Below are 19024 nucleotides of genomic sequence, written 5' to 3'. Positions count from 1 at the left end.
TCAGGAAAGAAACTACAAAATTTTAGCTAGATGGTATAGATGCCCTGTGGACTTACATAAAATGAACTTGGACAACACAGACATCTGCTGGAGATGTCACTTAACCCAGGGCACAATGTCACATATTTGGTATTATTGCTCAGAAATCCAACCATTCTGGCAAAAAATATTTGAAATTTTTAGAGCACTGACGAGGACCAACCTATATCCAGAAATACAAATAGCAGTGTTATCCATGATCCCAGGATCAATAAAGAATATAAAAAAAGGAATTTTGAAATACTTTGACAGCAGCACGGACAGTTATAGCTAGAAAATGGAAAAACACACTTGCGCCATCAGTTAAGGAATGGGAGTGTGAGATGATGGAGATGCGTACCCTGGAGGAAAGAATGATAATAGAAGAAGGGCTGAAAAAACAAACATTAAATGTGTGGGCAAGATGGGAGGAGTTTAGAGCCTCATCGAGACTTCTGAGGACAATATAAAAATAACAAAGAATATAATAGGAAGAGATCCCCCTCTATAGGGTCTCCCCTTTTTTTTTTCTTTTTTTTTTTTTTTTTTTTTGTGTATGAATGGGTATGAATGTGGGGAAGTGAGGGGGGGGGGAGGGGGCAAATAAGTTTTTTGTTTTGTTTTTTTTTTTTTTTTTTTGTTTTTTCTTAGATATAAGTTCTACATCCTTGATTTAAAAGTATGAAGATACAAAATGAAAAAAGAACTTGAATGATGTTCGGATAAAAATGATAAACTGCTTTATTATCTGGATGTATTTTAACTGGATAAATGTGTTATTGAAAATGTTTTGATAAATAAAAATTGTTAAAAAAAAAAAAATAAAATGGTGAATGCGGCATTCAGTTTGTGGTGTGTCGTGGAATCTATTGATGGAAACCTGATCCCTTCCAAAAAATTATTGATCTCAGTTTCTGTCGGTTGGTGAGTGAGTGGATCTTTGTTAAGGTTGTAAAAGGACTCGTAGTAATACCTGAAGGCATTAGCCATGTCTTTAGGGTTGAAGATGGTGGTGTTGGTTTGGTGGTGTCTAATGTGCATGAGGTTGGAGCGTGCTTGCCTTTTTTTGAGTTGAGAAGCTAATAGTTTACTTGCTCTGTTGTTTTGTGAATAGGACAGTTTCATCCTTTTAAATTAAGTATCATATTCCGCTCTGAGTTCCTGCCGCAGTTCTTCTCGGCAGGAAGTCAATCGATTCAGTATTTGGGTGGAGGCCGTAGCAGGGTTTTTGTGTTGGGTTTCTAAATCAGCAATAGATTTGTGAAGTTTTGATATACGCTGTGTTTTCTTTTTTCTTTCCCTAGCTGCTATTTGGATGAGGGTACCTCTAGCGAACACCTTATGTGCACACCATGTTGTCATAGGGGAGCACTCTCCATTGTCATTGAATTGGAAATATTCTTTAAGCTTCCCTGCTACCTCATCCCTAATTTTGGGGTGTGATAGTAAGGTGTTGTTGTGCCACAATGGTTTGTGAGACGTTTTTCTTGTATCCACAACATCGATAGTCACCGATGCGTGGTCCGACCATGTGATGTTGTGGATATCAGCTTTTTTTATTGTCTGTAGGGTATACAAGTCTGTCAGGAAAAAATCAATTCTGGAATAACTACTGTACACTGAGGAGTAAAACGTGTAGTCCCTCTCGGTGATCCTTAGGCAGCGCCAGGGATCAAAGAGTCTTTCCTCATGGCACAAGGGGCCTAGAGTTGGCCTCTGCCTCTGGGCCACCGAGGAGGAGTCAACCTCCCCATTCAAGACCGTATTGAAATCCACACAGATGATCAGATTACCCTTTTGCATTTTCTTAGCTAGTTGGATAACTTTTCAACGGTTTAACATTTAGAGCATATAGGTTCACCAGTGTGTAGGTAGTCCGATCCAGCTCCACTACCAAGATGATGAAGCGTCCTTGTGGGTCAATATGGTCCTGTAAAAGAGAAAATGTTAGAGTGTGCCGGACAGCGATCAAGACTCCATTTTTTTTGGAAGTGTCATTAGCTGTGAAGATGTGTGGGAATTTCACATGGGAACATTTTGGGGGTTTGATGCTTGAAAAATGAGTCTCCCGTGCACATAAAACATCGCACCACAGATCCAGCGCAGTTTTCCACAGTGCTCTATGCTTCTAGGGACTGTTCAGGCCTCTCACATTGTAAGACATTAGCTTAAGGTTCATTTAGATGGTAGGTAGTGCTTTGTTGCCATCTAGTCATAGAAAAGGGTGGTAGGAGGTTTACGATCTGCTCATGGGACAGTCGTGTAATCAGAGAGAAGGTGATTGGAAAGGCTTCCAGAAAGCCAACGGGAACAAAAAGAAAAAGTAAAACTGGGTAGATCAGTAACTTGAAACAGGAAAAAAGGTTACGGGAAACATCATGTAAATGAAGTTGGGGGAACTAACAGTTCTGAAATCAGTCGAACAGCGGGTGGTAGACATTCCATCACAGAGGCATGTAGTAAGGCTGGAAGGCACCGAGGGTATTGTGGTACTTAGAGTAAAACATTAGTAGGCGGGCTTACAGGGCTGTTGTTGAGGGCAGATTATTTATTCCAACGGTTTTGACGGTAATTGTTCCGTCTGTCAGGAAATGGTTCTGGCTCCGCTGGGTCTCCATTCACAGGGAGGAGGCGCCACTTTGAGGAGTTCTATACCTTTGTCCAAGGAAGTGATCACATGCGAATCGTTATGCATGTCTACTAGCAATTTAGCTGGGAAGCCCCACTTGTATAAGATTTTGCGGTTCCGCAGGACTTTAGTGATAGGGACCAGGTTGTGCCGTGCTGCTAGTGTTGCTTGCGATAAGTCAGCATAGAGTGCAATTCCTGTGAACTGACCCCGGAGTGCGGGATTCTGTCTAGCGTATCTCATCAGCTGGTCTTTTACATGGTAAAAGTGAATTCTCGCTATGAAATCTTTAGGGGTCTGGTCAGGTAGGCAGGATGGCTTTGGCAGTCTGTGGGCCCTGTCTATTATTATGTCAGGAGGCCCCAGGGACGGGAGGGTTGTTGTCATGAGCTTTTGCAGAAAGTTCGGCTGGTTTAATCGATTCAAGAATCCCTCTGAATTTAATATTATTTCTGCGGGCCCTATCTTCAATATCTGCCATTTTAAGGCACATAGCTTTACGTTCATCCTCAACATCAAAGTGAGCATCAACCAATTCATTATGTGCCAGAGTAAATTCCTCCATTTTCTGCTCCACATATTCAACCCTGCTGCTGACTGAACTAAGTTTGCTTTGTGCAGTTTGCATAAAAGTTGCCATGTCCTGCTGAAGGGCCCCCTGCAGTGTTTGCAGCATTTCTTTCATTGTTGTATCCAGGATGCGCTGACCTGAGGTGGGGAATGCATTCAAATGCTGCACATATGTGGATGATTCATCCATATTGTCCCCTTCTCTCCCCTCATCATCCCGGGCCTCCCCTGCTTCCCCAATCCTTCTTTTCTGTTTAACAGGGCTATCGAAGGGGGAGGATGGCTGTGGATTGCCTGCACTGGGTAACTCACCTACAGATGGCAGTGGATTGTTGGCTTCTTTAGCTGCATAAGAGGATGTGCTGCTTCCGGCGCCATCTTGGATTCCGCGGCCTGTCGTCGGGGGGGTAAAAGTCGGTGAGTTTGCGCAGCCCCTCTCTCTCTCCTTTCAGTAGAGACCAAAATCGTCCCTAAAGATGGGCTGTGAGTGGCACTGTATGTCCCGCTGTGGCAGAGTTCCTCTCTCACACCACCATCAGCTTCGGCCGCCGGCTCCGCCCCCCAGATATCTCCCTTTTTAGCTTCACCAAGTTCTGTGTTTTTTCCACCAATCGTACGTTCTTACAAGGGAGCTTGGTAATAGGATAATGTTTGTAATACCGCATGTGCTCAAGGCCAAGACAAGATAACAATAACTCTGTTATTGATCACTCTGCATATTGGTTACTAATTGAAAGCCTTGTGTAACTGATAACTGTTCACAGGTCCCACAGTAATGAGAACGATTATTTTATTGTATAAAGGTACCTTACTTTTCTGAACACTGTAAACATGCTCCTGTATTTTTTGTATTTTATAAAAATCAATCGATAAAGAATGTATAACAAAGAAGTGTATTTCCACCATTAAGATGAAAGTAGGTCCCAGTGGCAGTGAGTATTTGGTGTGGAGCCCTTGGAATGTATAAATTCGTAAAAATATCCTGGAGATTCAGTTGAAGTCCTCCAACACTAAACGAAAAAATTAATGGTGCGCTGTTCCTTTAAATAATCTCAGCATGTGTGACCATGTATTGAGATAAATAAGTGATACAATCTAATTGAATGATACTCCTAACTTGAATTTATTATATACAAACTGTGCTGTAAACTAAAAAGCCACACATTTCCTTTCCAAAAAGTTCAATTTTTGTTTAGCGTTTATATTCCTGTCCAGGATTTGGGTTGCAGCAGTTCAATATCATACCAGCACAGAAATACATTTTTTGTTTATTTGATGTTCTCCAACACACCTATTTGTTGTGGAAGGGACAGAAACAGTGACTCAATTTTCAGCAAATGTTATTAGAAGTTATTTTGTCATCTTGTTATTAGAACATATTGTCATTTTGTTATTAGAAGTTATTTTGTTTGGATATATTCAGCCCTGATTTGTGTCTTTTTGTCTCCTTAGATAGGACATGATCCTGTACATATCAACATCCAGATAGAACAGGACATCGAGGTTACAGGCCTGAAGCCTGCTACTGTGAGAGTGTTTCATATTTATGAGACAGGTGAGATGTGACATTAGCATTAGACTTTGTCATTAACTGAAATATTTCCAGTTTTAGATTTTCATACAAACAGTTGTACAAAAAAGTCTAGTCAGCACACTCAATAATGCCTAAAAAGACTTCAAAATTGTATGTGATTTTAACATTTAGCTTTGGAATAAACATAATTTCCCAATAGAAAACCACATACATTGTTAGAAATTTGTTAATTTAGGGCAAAATTTTCATCTTGCTACTTCAAATTTTTCTTGTCACTAGGACCAAAAACAAACATTCTTTTCACCTCATTAATGATTGGAAAATTGAACTAATGTTCTAAAAACAAAGATTTTGTAATGAAATTCCACTAGTGTATGACCAGCTTATACCTGTCGGTCTGGAGACTTCAAATTGAAAATACAGTAAATGCCTTGATGTTAGTGTGAGGTAAAAGTATAGAGATCAGACCCCAAAATTCAAAAAGCAGAGGTGCCCATAGCTTAGAAAGAAACTGCCAAGTGTGTTCCTCACACCGGGTAGGTATCTATTGGTCATAAAACAGGTAAAACACACCATCAAGGTGTTGTTTGCTTTACACCTTTTCCTAATGAAGTAAAGAGCCAAACAGTGTAAAATGAAATAATATAATTACATTCAGTTCCACAATTGAATAAATGAAAATAAGTGGATTACAAAGGAATATAGTTAAAAAAGTCATAGTGGATGTTTTCTGTTTACAGATAGGTATAGGTTACATAGTTACATAGGAAGGCGAGGTTGAAAAAAGACACAAGTCCATCAAGTCCAACCTATGTGTGTGATTATATGTCAGTATTACATTGTATATCCCTGTATGATATGGTCGTTCAGGTGCTTATTTAATACTTTCTTGAAACTATCGATGCTCCCCGCTGAGACCACCGCCTGTGGGAAGGAATTCCACATCCTTACCGCTCTTACAGTAAAGAACGCTCTACGCAGTTTAAGGTTAAACCATTTTTTTCTAATTTTAATGAGTGGCCACGAGTCTTATTAAATTCCCTTACGCGGAAAAGTTTTATCCCTATTGTGGGGTCACCAGTACAGTATTTGCAAATTGAAATCATATCCCCTCTTAAGTGTCTCTTCTCCAGAGAGAATAAGTTCAATGCTCGCAACCTTTCCTCATTTCCTCATAACTGATATTCTCCAGACCCTGTATTAGCTTTGTTGCCCTTCTTTGTACTCGCTCCATTTCCAGTACATCCTTCCTGAGGACTGGTGCCCAGAACTGGACAGCATACTCTAGGCGTGGCCGGACCAGAGTCTTGTAGAGCGGGAGAATAATTGTTTTATCTCTGGAGTTGATCCCCTTTTTAATGCCAATATTCTGTTTGCTTTGCTTGCAGCAACTTGGCATTGCATGCCATTGCTGAGCCTATCATCTACATTGAACCTCATTTGCCATGTAGTTACCCATCCCATTAATTTGTTCAGATCTTCTTGCAAGGTTTTCCACATCCTGCGGAGAAGTTATTGCCCTGCTTAGCTTAGTATCGTCCGCAAATACAGAGATTGAACTGTTTACCCCATCCTCCAGGTCGTTTATGAACAAAATAATTAGGATTGGTCCCAGCACAGAACCCTGGGGGACCCCACTTTCCACCCCTGACCATTCCGAGTAGGTTAGTCCACTGCATTGATGAATAAGAATATCGTTTGAAACAAAAAATGTGCAGATATGGTCATATAACAATACATATGCAGTAAATAGATGTGATCTTATCATAACACATAAAACAAAACGATATACTGTAAATCATTAACATGTATCCAATAATTATGTAAGTATGTAAAAAAAAAATCTTATTACAGGAAATGCAACAATATATATGATAGATATATTACTAATGTAGTGGTAAAATAAAATAATGTAAATTAGTTGGTCGGATATAAAATCATTTGGGTCCAGGAGGAATCATGGTCATGATATTTAATTATACTAAATTGTTGTCATGATTACTTAGTGCCCCTGTTCCTCATTCCAGCACCCGGGTGTTGGCTGTTGCTTTTCCTCCCTTTCTGTGTTCACCAGTCACCTGATATAAGCAAACTGAACACTCTATCCCTCGCTTGTGATAGAGACAGACTTACTTGCATTGCTCTAGACCAGTGGTTCTCAACCTGGGGGTCGGGACCCCCTTGGGGGTCAAATGACGATTTGCCAGGGGTCACCAAATCCTGGGCTGTTCCTGAAGCCGCACTGCTCTCCCAGCCTTTTCGCAGCCGCCCAACTAGGCTGTTCCTGGAGCCCGTGGCCGCCCACTCAGCCTCTTCACAGCCGCCCATTCAGTTCACGGCATGGCTGGGGGGCCAGGGACTAGAGGTCAGTTGACTATTGAGGAATGTGAAGTGGGAGAGGCTGGAGAAGACCCTATCTCCTGATTTCGGCATAGGTGTCACTGCTGTGAAACACCACAGAGCTGGAGACACAGTGAGTAACACTACCTGTGATTATAGTTGCCATTAAAAGTCCCCACTACAGTTCTCAGATTAGCAGATAACCTTGATCAAGAGCACCCAAGTTGGCTAAACAGAACTCCTCCAGCACTGCCACTCATCCCAACTCCCCGCCAGCTTTGACACTCATCCCAACTCCCCACCAGCACTGCTGCTCATCCCATTCCCCCCACCCCCACCAAGGAGTAAAAATAGAGAATACATGGAGGGGCTAGGAAAACGGGGAGGAACAAAGAAAAAGGGAGAGAAAAAATAAAAGAAAGAACAAGAAAAACGGCTAGAGAGAGGGATGGGGAAAAAAACAAGAAATTAGGATAGAGAGAGATAAAAGGAAGGAGAACAAAGAGAATAGTGCATCCTAAAATGTACCATAAGGGGTTTAATAAGAGTGGAAGGGACTCAGGGAGTGCTAAATGTCTGTGGGTTAGGGGCGCAAATTACTTGTCTTGCCTTGGGTGCTGACAACCCACGCTACGAAAATAATTTTACTGTTAGGGGTCCCCATGACTTGGGAAATTTTATCAAGGGGTCACAGCACTAGGAGGTTGTGAACCACTGCTCTAGATCAAGCCTCCTGTTAGTCTGCCTTGCTTACTGTTGGATCCTCTGTGTATGAACCCGGATAGGACTGGATTATCCCCTGAACTCAGCCTGCCTTTACCTGAACAGTCTTTGAACCCACGCTATCTGCTAAACTGCAAGTACCTATTTGCATTGTTCAGTTCACGTCTGCCAAGGCGTGATGGCCAGCCACTATAGCATTGTGTATAAAGTCCTGGGGGCAACCAAGTACTGGTAGGCCGGCTTGCCTTATGGTAAAGGGGGATGCTATAGGTGAAGCGCACAGTAGCCAGCTATAGTGTCTGACCACCTGTGTTGGGGTACGTAACATTTGTGACAATTGCCCCCCAGTATATGGGTGATTTAAACAGATAATTTAATATAGGGAGTCCAGTACCAGTATGTCGCTCAGCCTGCAGCTGCCGCCTGCTTGCAGTAAATGGTCTGTGGGCTGGTGGCAAATGGTTAATTAAATGTGACATCTTTGGAAAATATTAGGCTGTGACCCTTTATTGGAGTAAAAGCATATACTGTAAGTAAAGTTCAATAAATATTCTTTAAAGGAGTTGTAAAGGCAGAAGGTTTTTTATCTTAATGCATTCCATACGCAGGAGTTCCATTGACTCCCGTGGCTGTCAGTCAAAGTCAGTTAGCCAATCAGAAGAGAAAGGGGCAGGGCCGGGTGGGACTCCGTGTCTGAATGGACACACAGAGCTGTGACACAGCTTGGGTGCCCCTATAGCAAGCTGCTTGCTGAGGGGGCACTCAACAGGAAGGAGGTGCCAGGAGCTCCAGCCAGGGACCTGAGAAGAGGAGGATCCAGGCTGCTCTAAGCAAAACCAACTGCACAGAGGAGGTAAGTATAACATGTTTGTTATTTAAAAAAAAAAACACACAAGACTTTACAATCACTTTATAATCATAATCAAACTAAGATTTTTTATTTTTAATAAATATCAAACACCAAAGCTTAGTCACCAAGACTCGAGCTGAATATAATAGTCCATTAATAAAGTCTTTAATTTACATTGTCCACCCACAATAGTGGGTGACAATGCCCCCAAAAAAGGATAGCCGTGACAAACAGAAGGAAGGGCAGGACAGTTAACCTTGATTAAAGATCTAAAAATTCCAAACAAGCACACTATGCAAATGAATAAAAATAAAAAATGAAACGAGTGAAAAAAAAAACCTTATTAGTGATTCAAACAAGAAAATAACCGCTACCACCTTAAATCATAACATATACTGAATACATTTCATAACCACAGTAATTCATAATCTAGATTGGTAGCTAGGCCCTTCAGGTCTGGTATGGATTATAAGGGGAGCCCCGCACCAATTTTTTTTTTTTAAATGGCGTGGTGGGTCCCCCCTAAAATCCATAACGGACCCATATCCGAGCAAGCAGCCATGGCAGGCCAGGAAAGGGGGGGACGAGCGAGCACCCCCTCTCCTGAACCATTCCAGGCCACTTGCCCTCAACATGGGGAGGTGCTTTGGGGTCCCCCCAAAGCACCCTATCCCCATGTTGATGGGGACAAGAGAATCATCCCCACAACCTTGCCCAGTGGGTGTGGGGGTCTGCGGGCGGGGGGCTTATCGGAATCTGCAAACCCCCTTTAACAAGAGGGCCCCCAGATCCTGGTCCCCCGCTATATGAATGGGTATGGGGCACATTGTACCCCTACCCATTCACCAAAAAAGTGTCAAAAAAGGAAAAAAGGACAGGAGACAGTTTTTGAGAATTCCTTTATTTAAAAAAAAGTGTCCCGTGATGTCCAGCCATCTTAAATCACAGCGCAGACGGAACCGAAAAATTAGAAAAAAAAAGAAGTTCCACCTCAATGGGAGGCTTCCCGCTGACTGCTGTCTCTTGGCTGTGACTGCTGTTATATAGGCAAGGGCAGGGCCAGCCGGTGATGTAAACGGGTGATCCCACCCCCTCTCACGTCACTTGACACTTTTTTTTTATAATAAAGAAATTGTGAAAAACTGTCTGTCGTTTTTACTTTTTTTTTTACAATGTACCCCTACCCATTCACATGGGGGGGGGCGGCATCTGGGGGCCCCCTAGTTAAAGGGGGCTTCCAGATTCTGATAAGCCCCCCACCTGCAGACCCCCACAACCACCGGGCAAGTGTTGTGGGGATGAGGCCTTTGTCCTCATCAACATAAGCAGCAAAAGCAATAAAAAAAAAGCAAAAGCAATAAGCAACAAAGGCACCCAAAGCACCCTCCCCATGTTGAGGGCAAGAGGCCTGGTATGGTTTGGGGGGGGCGCTCACTCGCCCCCCCCCCCGTTTCCTGGCCTGCCATGGCTGCTTGCACTTCAATACACTGCCTGCACTGACTGTATATAGAGTCTACACTAAATGCAGAGGATAGATAGATAGATAGATAGATAGATAGATAGATAGATAGATAGATAGATAGATAGATAGATAGATAGATAGATAGATAGATAGATAGATAGATAGATACACACACTAGACTGTGTGTGTATATGTATGTGTGTATATATATAAATATATATATATATATATATATATATATATATCAGCCAATTCAGCCCCGGACCATTTGGCTGGCCAAAGACCAGAGCACTTTTTGCGATTTGGCAATGCGTCACTTTAACTGACAATTGTGTGGTCGTGCGACGTGGCTCCCAAACAAACACAGTACAACACTCAGCTGCTACATTTACCATTTCAGTTATTATACATTTGATTGAAAACACTCACAGTGTTCTACCTGTTGCTGTTTTTTAGGTGATGAAGCCTTTGCAGAATACAACTCTCCCTGCGGCTCTGGTAAGTGCATTTATTCTGTTTCCAGTTTTTCATATTCCGACCAGTACAGAGCCTCATGTACTTGGATTACTGCAGAAGAGAGCTCAGTCATTCAGCTTCCAGGAGTAAGGCCTCATGCAAAAACGAGCTGCAAGGCCACTACCAACACCAGGAAAAAATGACTGTAAAAATGTGCTTTTAGTAACTTTTTGCATTGGTGTTAATGCGTGTTTAGCCGCGTTAGCTTTTAGCCGCGTCTCTCTGACCCTATTCAAAATCAATGAGAGCCGTCTTAACTGATCCGACTTTCAGTCTATTGATTTGAATAGAAGTCGCATCATCGGATCATCATGATCCGACTTGTGCTCTGAGGATTTTAAAGGGGAACCCCACGCCAAAAAAAACAAAAAACGACATGCCCCCCCCCCAAGATCCATACAAGGCCCATTGATTCTGATATTGATCTTGAAAGGGAACCCTATGCCAAAATGGAAAGAAAAACGTTGTGGGCCCCCCACCCCCAAGACCATACCAGATCCTTTGGTCTGGTATGAATTTTGAGGGGAAGCCCCATGCCAAAAAAATCAAAACGGCGTGGAGCCTCCCAAAATCCATAGCAGACCCTTATCTATGTATGCAGCCCAGCAGGTCAGGAAAGGGGGGGGATGAGCGAGCGCCCCTCCCTCCTGGACCATACCAGGCCACACAACATGGGGGGTGGTTGCTTTGGGGCAGGTGGGGCTCTGTGCCCCCCACACCAAAGCACCTTGTCCCCATATTGATGGGGACAAGGGCCTCTTCCTCACAATGGAGGTTTTGGGGGTCTGCAACAAGGGGCTATCAGAATCTGGAAAGTCCCCTTTAAGAAGATAGATAGGACGAACAGTTAAGGCTCAGAAGGCTACCAGAATATTTACTAACTTGTGTAGCTAAATTTTATGCTTGTACATGAAAAAGGGGTTTTCTCTGCATTATCTTTTTTGGAGTATTTACAGTGATCCCATGCAATACTAGTGTCCAAAGGTTGTGCTCAGTGTCCCTAAAACACTACCTTGCCTGAGCTCAAGGATGAAAAGGACTATTAAAGAAAATAACTGAATATAAACAGGCAACCACTGAAGGTCTTCACTCTATCAGCCTCTATTATAGCCTGAATGGTCTAAAGACAGGGCATTTCCTGTTCATCTAAACTTTGTCCTCTCCTACTCCTGCTCAGAACAGTTCTGTTTATGCACATATTTAAAGGCATTGTAAAGCTTCTTACCTGCACGTTGTGCTTTTCACTTGCATAAGATGTGCATTGATCATGTCGTTTCAATGGGGTTGATTTACTAAAACTGGAGAGTGCAAAATCTGCTGCGGCTCTGCATGGTAGCCAATCATCTTCCAACTTCAGCTTGTTCAATTAAAGTTTGACGGTAAAAAACCTGGAAGCTGATTAGTTCCTATGCAGAGCTGAACCAGATTTTGCACCCTCCAGTTTTAGCAAATCAACTCCATTGTGTCATTTGTTGTCCTGTACACACAGCCTATGAGTAGGGTAAGTCTTCACATTCCTCTGTCAGAAGTTTGTGCACAAACATGGGGTATTCAGTATGGCACTGCACAGGCTAATGCATGACCACTGTTAGTAGTGTGTAACTGACAATTACTGTGAAGAAACTACATATCCCACAATCCATTGTTCTCTCTGTCTAGTGCTGTGCAATTGAGAGCTCAATAGTAATTCGATCTGACACAGACACAAACAGGCAGAGCATTCACAAACACCAAGAGCTCACAATGCAACTGGAAGATTTTTTATTACATTGGCACTCCCATATTTGTGATGCAACAGAGCAAATAATAAGACATGCATTGGATATTGTGTGACCTGGAACAGGAAGTTGTCTTGTCCCTTTGGGAATAGGGACAGGCTAGCTGTAGAAATACATGGACATAGGGCAATCGATCAGCCATGACACCACAAATTACAACCACGACATGTGAGCCCATCATTGCAAGGTAACACAGGGGATTTAACTACACTAATACCTAATTAAAGCAACAAAAACATTTGAAGGTATACAATGCCTTCAAAGCATTTCAGATTAGTCCCCGGGGCAAGGCAAGTAATTTGTGCCCCCTAACTTTAACTTTTAGCACTCCTGATTCCTATACTGACCACTACACTAACCTACTTGATTTGAACACTGACCAAACTGATTTCTTTACTGACCATTACACACTACACTGACCACTATACTATACTGTCCACTACACTGAGAACTACACTGACCATTATACTGTCCACTACGCTATCCACTATACTGTCCATTACACTACACTGACCACTATACTGTCCACACCACTACACTGGCCACTACACTATACTGTCCACTACACTGACCACTATACTGACCACTACACTGACCACTACACTGACCACTACACTGTCCACTACACTGTCCACTACACTATACTGTCCACTACACTACACTGTCTACTACACTACACTGTCCACTATACTGAGAAGTACACTGCCCACTACACTACACTGACCACTATACTCCCCACACAACTACACTGTCCACTACACTATACTGTCCACTACACTGACCATTATACTGTCCACTACACTATACTGCCCACTACACTGTCCACTATACTGTCCACTACACTACACTGACCACTATACTGTCCACACCACTATACTGACCACTATACTATACTGTCCACTGCACTGACCACTATACTGTCCATTACACTAGCCACTACCCTGACCACTATACTGTCCACTACACTACACTGTCCACTACACTATCAACTACACTGACCACTATTCTGTCTACTACACTGACAACTATACTGTCCACACCACTACACTGACCACTACACTATACTGTCCACTACACTGACCACTATACTGTCCACTACACTGACCACTACACTGACCACTACACTACACTGACCACTATACTGTCCACTACACTGTCCACTACATTATACTGTCCACTACACTATACTGTCCACTACACTACACTACACTGTCCACTACACTACACTGTCCACTATACTGAGAAGTACACTGTCCACTACACTGACCACTATACTGTCCACACCATTATACTGACCACTATACTGACCACTATACTATACTGTCCACTACACTGACCACTATACTGTCCACTACACTACACTGACCACTATACTGTCTACTACACTACAATGACCACTACACTATACTGTCCACTATACTGTTCACTACACAGACCACTACACTAACCACTATACTGTCCACTACACTACACTGTACACTACACTACACATACCACTATACTGTCCACTACACTACACTGTCCACTACACTACACTGACCACTATACTGTCTACTACACTGACCACCATACTGTCCACACCAATATACTTATCACTATACTCTACTGTCCACTACACTGACCACTATACTGTCCACTACACTACACTGTCCACTGTACTGTCTACTACACTGACCACTACACTATACTGTCCACTACACTAACCACTATACTGTCCACTACATTACACTGTCCACTCCACTACACTGTCCACTACACTGTCCACTATACTACACTGACCACTACACTGTCCACTACACTATACTGACTACTATACTGTCCACTACACTATACTGACTACTATGCTGTCCACTACACTGGCCACTATACTGTCCACTATACTGTCCACTACACTGTCCACTACACTATACTGTCCACTACACTACACTGACCACTATACTGTCCACTACACTACACTGACCACTATACTGTCCACTATACTACACTGACCACTATACTATACTGACCACTATACTATACTGTCCACTACACTACACTGACCACTATACTGTCCACTACACTGACCACTATACTGTCCACTATACTACACTAACCACTACACTGTCCACTATACTACACTGTCCACTATACTGTTCACTATACTACACTGTCCACTATACTACACTAACCACTACACTGTCCACTATACTACACTGTCCACTATACTGTCCACTATACTACACTGACCACTATACTACACTGTCCACTATACTATACTGTCCACTACACTACACTGTCCACTATACTGTCCACTACACTACACTGACCACTATACTGTCCACACCACTATACTGTCCACTACACTATACTACACTGACCACTATACTGTCCACTACACTATACTACACTGACCACTATACTGTCCTGCCTACAGTTTTCCTATACTGACACTACATATATGGCGCTTCCCCCCCCCCCAGTCCGTGTCCATCCATTCCTCACCTTCTTGTCCTGCATCGGTCCAGACTCCGGAGGATATGAGGAGAAGAAGACAGCGGCCCCGGCGGCTCACACTTTCCAGTGCTTGTCTCCCCCGCGCTCTGGCTACCATGTTCAGTGTTTCCCGGTGCACTGTGATGGGGCATATGGGGGTCATGTGTGGAGACAGGACTTCAAGAGCAACCATGATTGCGGACAGGCCAGCCCCACACCGCACATGACCCCCATACATTCAATCACAGAGCGCCGGACACTGAACATGGCGGCCGGAGTGCTGGGGACACCGAAAATTAAAATAAGGAGGAGGCAGCCAGTGGTGACACTACTGGCGCAAAGTTTCGCCCCCCTAAATGTCACGCCCGGAGCCACGACACCCCCCGCACCCCCCACGTTACGCCACTGCCCTAGCCAGAGAAATTTCTCCAAGACTGCTGGAACACACTGCCAATTAGTTTTCAACTACTGCAACAAAAATGTTGTACATACACAACCCCTTCAACACTTTTTTATCTCCAATTGTAATACACCCCCCCCCCACTGTATTGTGCAACCACATAGAGGTTTTGGTATTGATCATCCTTATGGATATACTGATCTGTACAACTCAAGTATGTCTGCTGATTGTTTCTCCTCCGTGTGTCAGGAGACGTTAACCACTTAAAGACCAGCCGCCACAGTTGTACTGCGGCAGGTTAGCTCTCCTGAGTGAATCGCCGTCATGTTACGTCGGCCGCATTAAGACCGCCAGGGTGCATGCCCGTGGCATGACGCCAGAGCCGATGAACATGGCCTGCGGCCGCGATGGCCACCGGCCACCCGTGATCGCTCCTGAGAGAGACAGAATAGGGATCTGTCAATATAAACAGACAGATCCCCGTTCTGTCAGGGGAGGATAGACTGATCGTCTGTTCCTAGTGATTAGAAACAGCGATCTGTCTCCTCCTCCAGTCACTACACTGCCCCCACAGTTAGAAACATCTCCCTAGGGAACACTTAACCCCTTAATCGCCCCCTAGTGTTAACCCCTTCCCTACCGGTGACATTTATACAGTAATCAGTGGCTCTGATCGTTGTAAAAATGTCAATGGTCCCAAAAAGTGTCAAAAGTGTCAAAAGTGTCAAAAGTGTCCGATCTGTCTGCCACAATGTCGCAGTCTTGCTAAAAATCGCTGATCACCAACAGTAAAGAAAAAAAAAATAAATAAAAATGCCATAAATCTATCCCCTATTTTGTAGATGCTATAACTTTTGCGCAAACCAAACAATATATACTTATTGCAACTTTTTTTTTTTTTTTTTACCAAAAATATGTAGAAGAATACATATCGGCCTAAACTGATGAATAATTATTTATTTATTTATTTTTATTTATTTATTATAGCAAAAAGTTAAAAATATTGGGGTTTTATTCAAAATTGTCTTGTTTATAGCACAAAAAAAAATAAAAACGCAGAGGTGATCAAATACCACCAAAAGAAAGATCTATTTATGGGAAAAAAAACAACGTCAATTTTGTTTGGGTACAGCATCGCATGACCGCGCAATTGTCAGTTAAAGCGACGCAGTGCCGTATCGCAAAACATGGCCTGGTTATTAAGGGGGAAAATCCTTCCAGTCCTTAAGTGGTTAATATATAATCATAAAAGTGCACAAATTAAAGCTGAACAAAAGCAACCTATGGACAATATTCTTGCACATTATGATAGAATTGCCATTTAGTTTAGCCGCAAGCAATTCAAGGTCCATGCTTCTCTTCATGACTTCATCCTCCATCTCTGCCCTCTCCTCTTTTATTTCTTCCGGCTCAGGGTCCTCTTTCCTCTGCCATTGGCTGGACACTGATGATGTAACTTCTGGGTTAGCATACTAGTGTTACCTCATCCCAGCCCCCAGATCCATTCTCACCATCTTACAGATAGTAGGAGAGGCCCAAGACTGTACACTGCACTGCGCACGTGACACAAGCAACTGTGCACAAAAAAATAAATAAAAAAAATTCTAGCAGATGAGTAAAGGATTTTTTTTGGCAGAAGAGTTTTACAAAGTCAGAAAATCATCAGTCACTAATACACACTATGATTGATTAATACTTATTCGTGTTTTCATGTTTTTTTGGCACAATTATATACAATGTTATAGACACCCCGTTTCCTTTTCTGGCGTCTATGTACTGGTGATGCTGTGATGTGGCCGGGGACAGGGCCTTTTTGAGGAATTATAACCATATAGTGTATGGCTGACTTATAATAACTATTAATAAGTGCACCTTTGGCAATTTTTCTTTCCAGATACTAAAGGAAATGTAAGATAAAGCAGGAAAACCAAATTGAACTGAAATGCTCCAGAAGGCGACAAGCCTGAAGTAATGCAGTATACATTATGTTGAGGTTTTGTTCTGCAAAAATAAACTTATGATACCAAGTGTCACATTATTTCTGTTGCATTATTTCATAATTATTACAGCCAAGTCAATAGTTAATTTTCTACCATACCTGTCCAGTGTTTTCTCAGACATGGTCTACTGTCTGTTGATGCAGAACGTGTCATTGACATGGTGACCTCAGCACAGTTCTCCACATCAAAGTTCTTTGAGTGGTGGGCACCTTATTGATGCCCCCTAGAGGGCAGGCCCAAAACACCCTGCACTCACCGGGATATGGACCCGCAATGGATCATATAGATCAGGTGTAGGCAACCTCGGCCCTCCAGCTGTTTTGAAACTACATGTCCCATGAGACATTGCAAGACCCTGACAATCACAGGCATGACTCCTAAAGGCAGAGGCATGATGGGATTTGTAGTTTCACCACAGCTGGTGGCCTACCGCTGATGTAGACACTGTTTTTTTAAAAAATAACAAATACTGATAAGATCATTTATATCAAGTTGATTTCTTTTACATGTACCATACATGCAACAATTTTTGAAAAGATTATACATCCCCTTTAACCTCTTTGGATGCCAGAGCAATTTTATTCATGTTCTCCACATTTTCACATATTTTAGGCTGGAAGATTACTTAAAAACCCCAAAACATTATAAATTCTCTGAAAGCAGAGACCTTAAAAAATGGTGGCTGTTATTTTATTAATGTCACAAGATAAATGTGCTACTGTTTATCAAATCTATATTTTCAGTAAAAAAAAATACACTCAAAATATATAATTTTGAGAATGTAGAAGAGGCTGGGTGTCTTTACAGTCTCCTGAATCACTTTTACTAAAAGACTGGCAGCTGGGAGTTATAGCAGCGGGCGTGTCAACATGGTGCTTGTTTACATGTCAACACTGCTGGCAATGTAATTACCTTAGTGGCAGGGAAAGGATTAAGCTAATGCCCCATACACACGAGCAGAATTTCCGTCGGAAAAATCTTGATGGTTTTTCAGACGGAATTCCGCTCAAGCTTGCCTTGCATACACACGGTCACACAAAAGTTCTCTGAACTTTCGACCGTCAAGAACGCGGTGAAGTAAACACTACGACGAGCTGAGAAAATGAAGTTCAATGCTTCCGAGCATGCGTCGAATTGTTTCCAAGCATGTGTATTTTTTTTGCGCATCGGAATTGCATACAGACGATCGCATTTTCGTATAGGAACTTTTTCCGACCGAAAAATAGAGAACCTGCTCTCAATCTTTTGCTGGCTGGAATTCCGCCAGCAAAAGTTTGATGGAGCATACACATGGTGATTTACCGACCAAAAGCTCACATCGGTCTTTTGCTGGCGGCATTTCCGATCGCGTGTACGGGGCATAAGTGTGCAGTATTTTGGAAAACTACACCTGATACAGGGCCTACAATTCCCTTTTTCATCTGTTTATTTAATACTCTGGCGTTCTCAGTGACTCACAATTATATATAAACCAAAAACAAAAAATGTCCACCACTGCTAAATGGACTACCACAGGGGATCCAATATTAACACCAGATTTTTTTTAAACAAAATATAATTGAATTGAATTAAATATAATTGACTCGCAGCCATTAAGTCAAAACAGCTCTTTATTACATACACAAGGAAAGAAAAGCATACCAAGGTATTGTCAGGTCACCTGTGTCCAGGTGACAGATGCAAACCGTTGGAGTCAGGAGTGCGCCGCTATGGTAGTGGACCCTACGGCTGA

The 19024-nt window shown here is 42.6% G+C and overlaps 1 protein-coding gene across 1 annotated transcript in view; it reads left to right on the top strand.

The window, feature by feature from the left end:
• The window catches only part of LOC141105632 (alpha-2-macroglobulin-like protein 1), a 351206-nt gene extending 333876 nt beyond the window's left edge, over nt 1-17330 (top strand). The window contains exons 34-36 of the mRNA XM_073595595.1: nt 4670-4772; nt 10583-10624; nt 17187-17330. Of these exons, the coding sequence (XP_073451696.1) occupies nt 4670-4772; nt 10583-10624; nt 17187-17209 (168 nt within the window). The 3' untranslated portion in view covers nt 17210-17330. The remainder of the gene's footprint in view (nt 1-4669; nt 4773-10582; nt 10625-17186) is intronic.
• Nucleotides 17331-19024: the final 1694 nt, after the last annotated feature.

This window comes from Aquarana catesbeiana, linkage group LG08 (assembly GCF_042186555.1).
Source record: "Aquarana catesbeiana isolate 2022-GZ linkage group LG08, ASM4218655v1, whole genome shotgun sequence".
Lineage (NCBI taxonomy): Eukaryota > Metazoa > Chordata > Amphibia > Anura > Ranidae > Aquarana > Aquarana catesbeiana.
The sequence above is the reverse complement of the archived record's forward strand: the minus strand, read 5'-3'. Positions and strand labels throughout refer to the sequence as shown.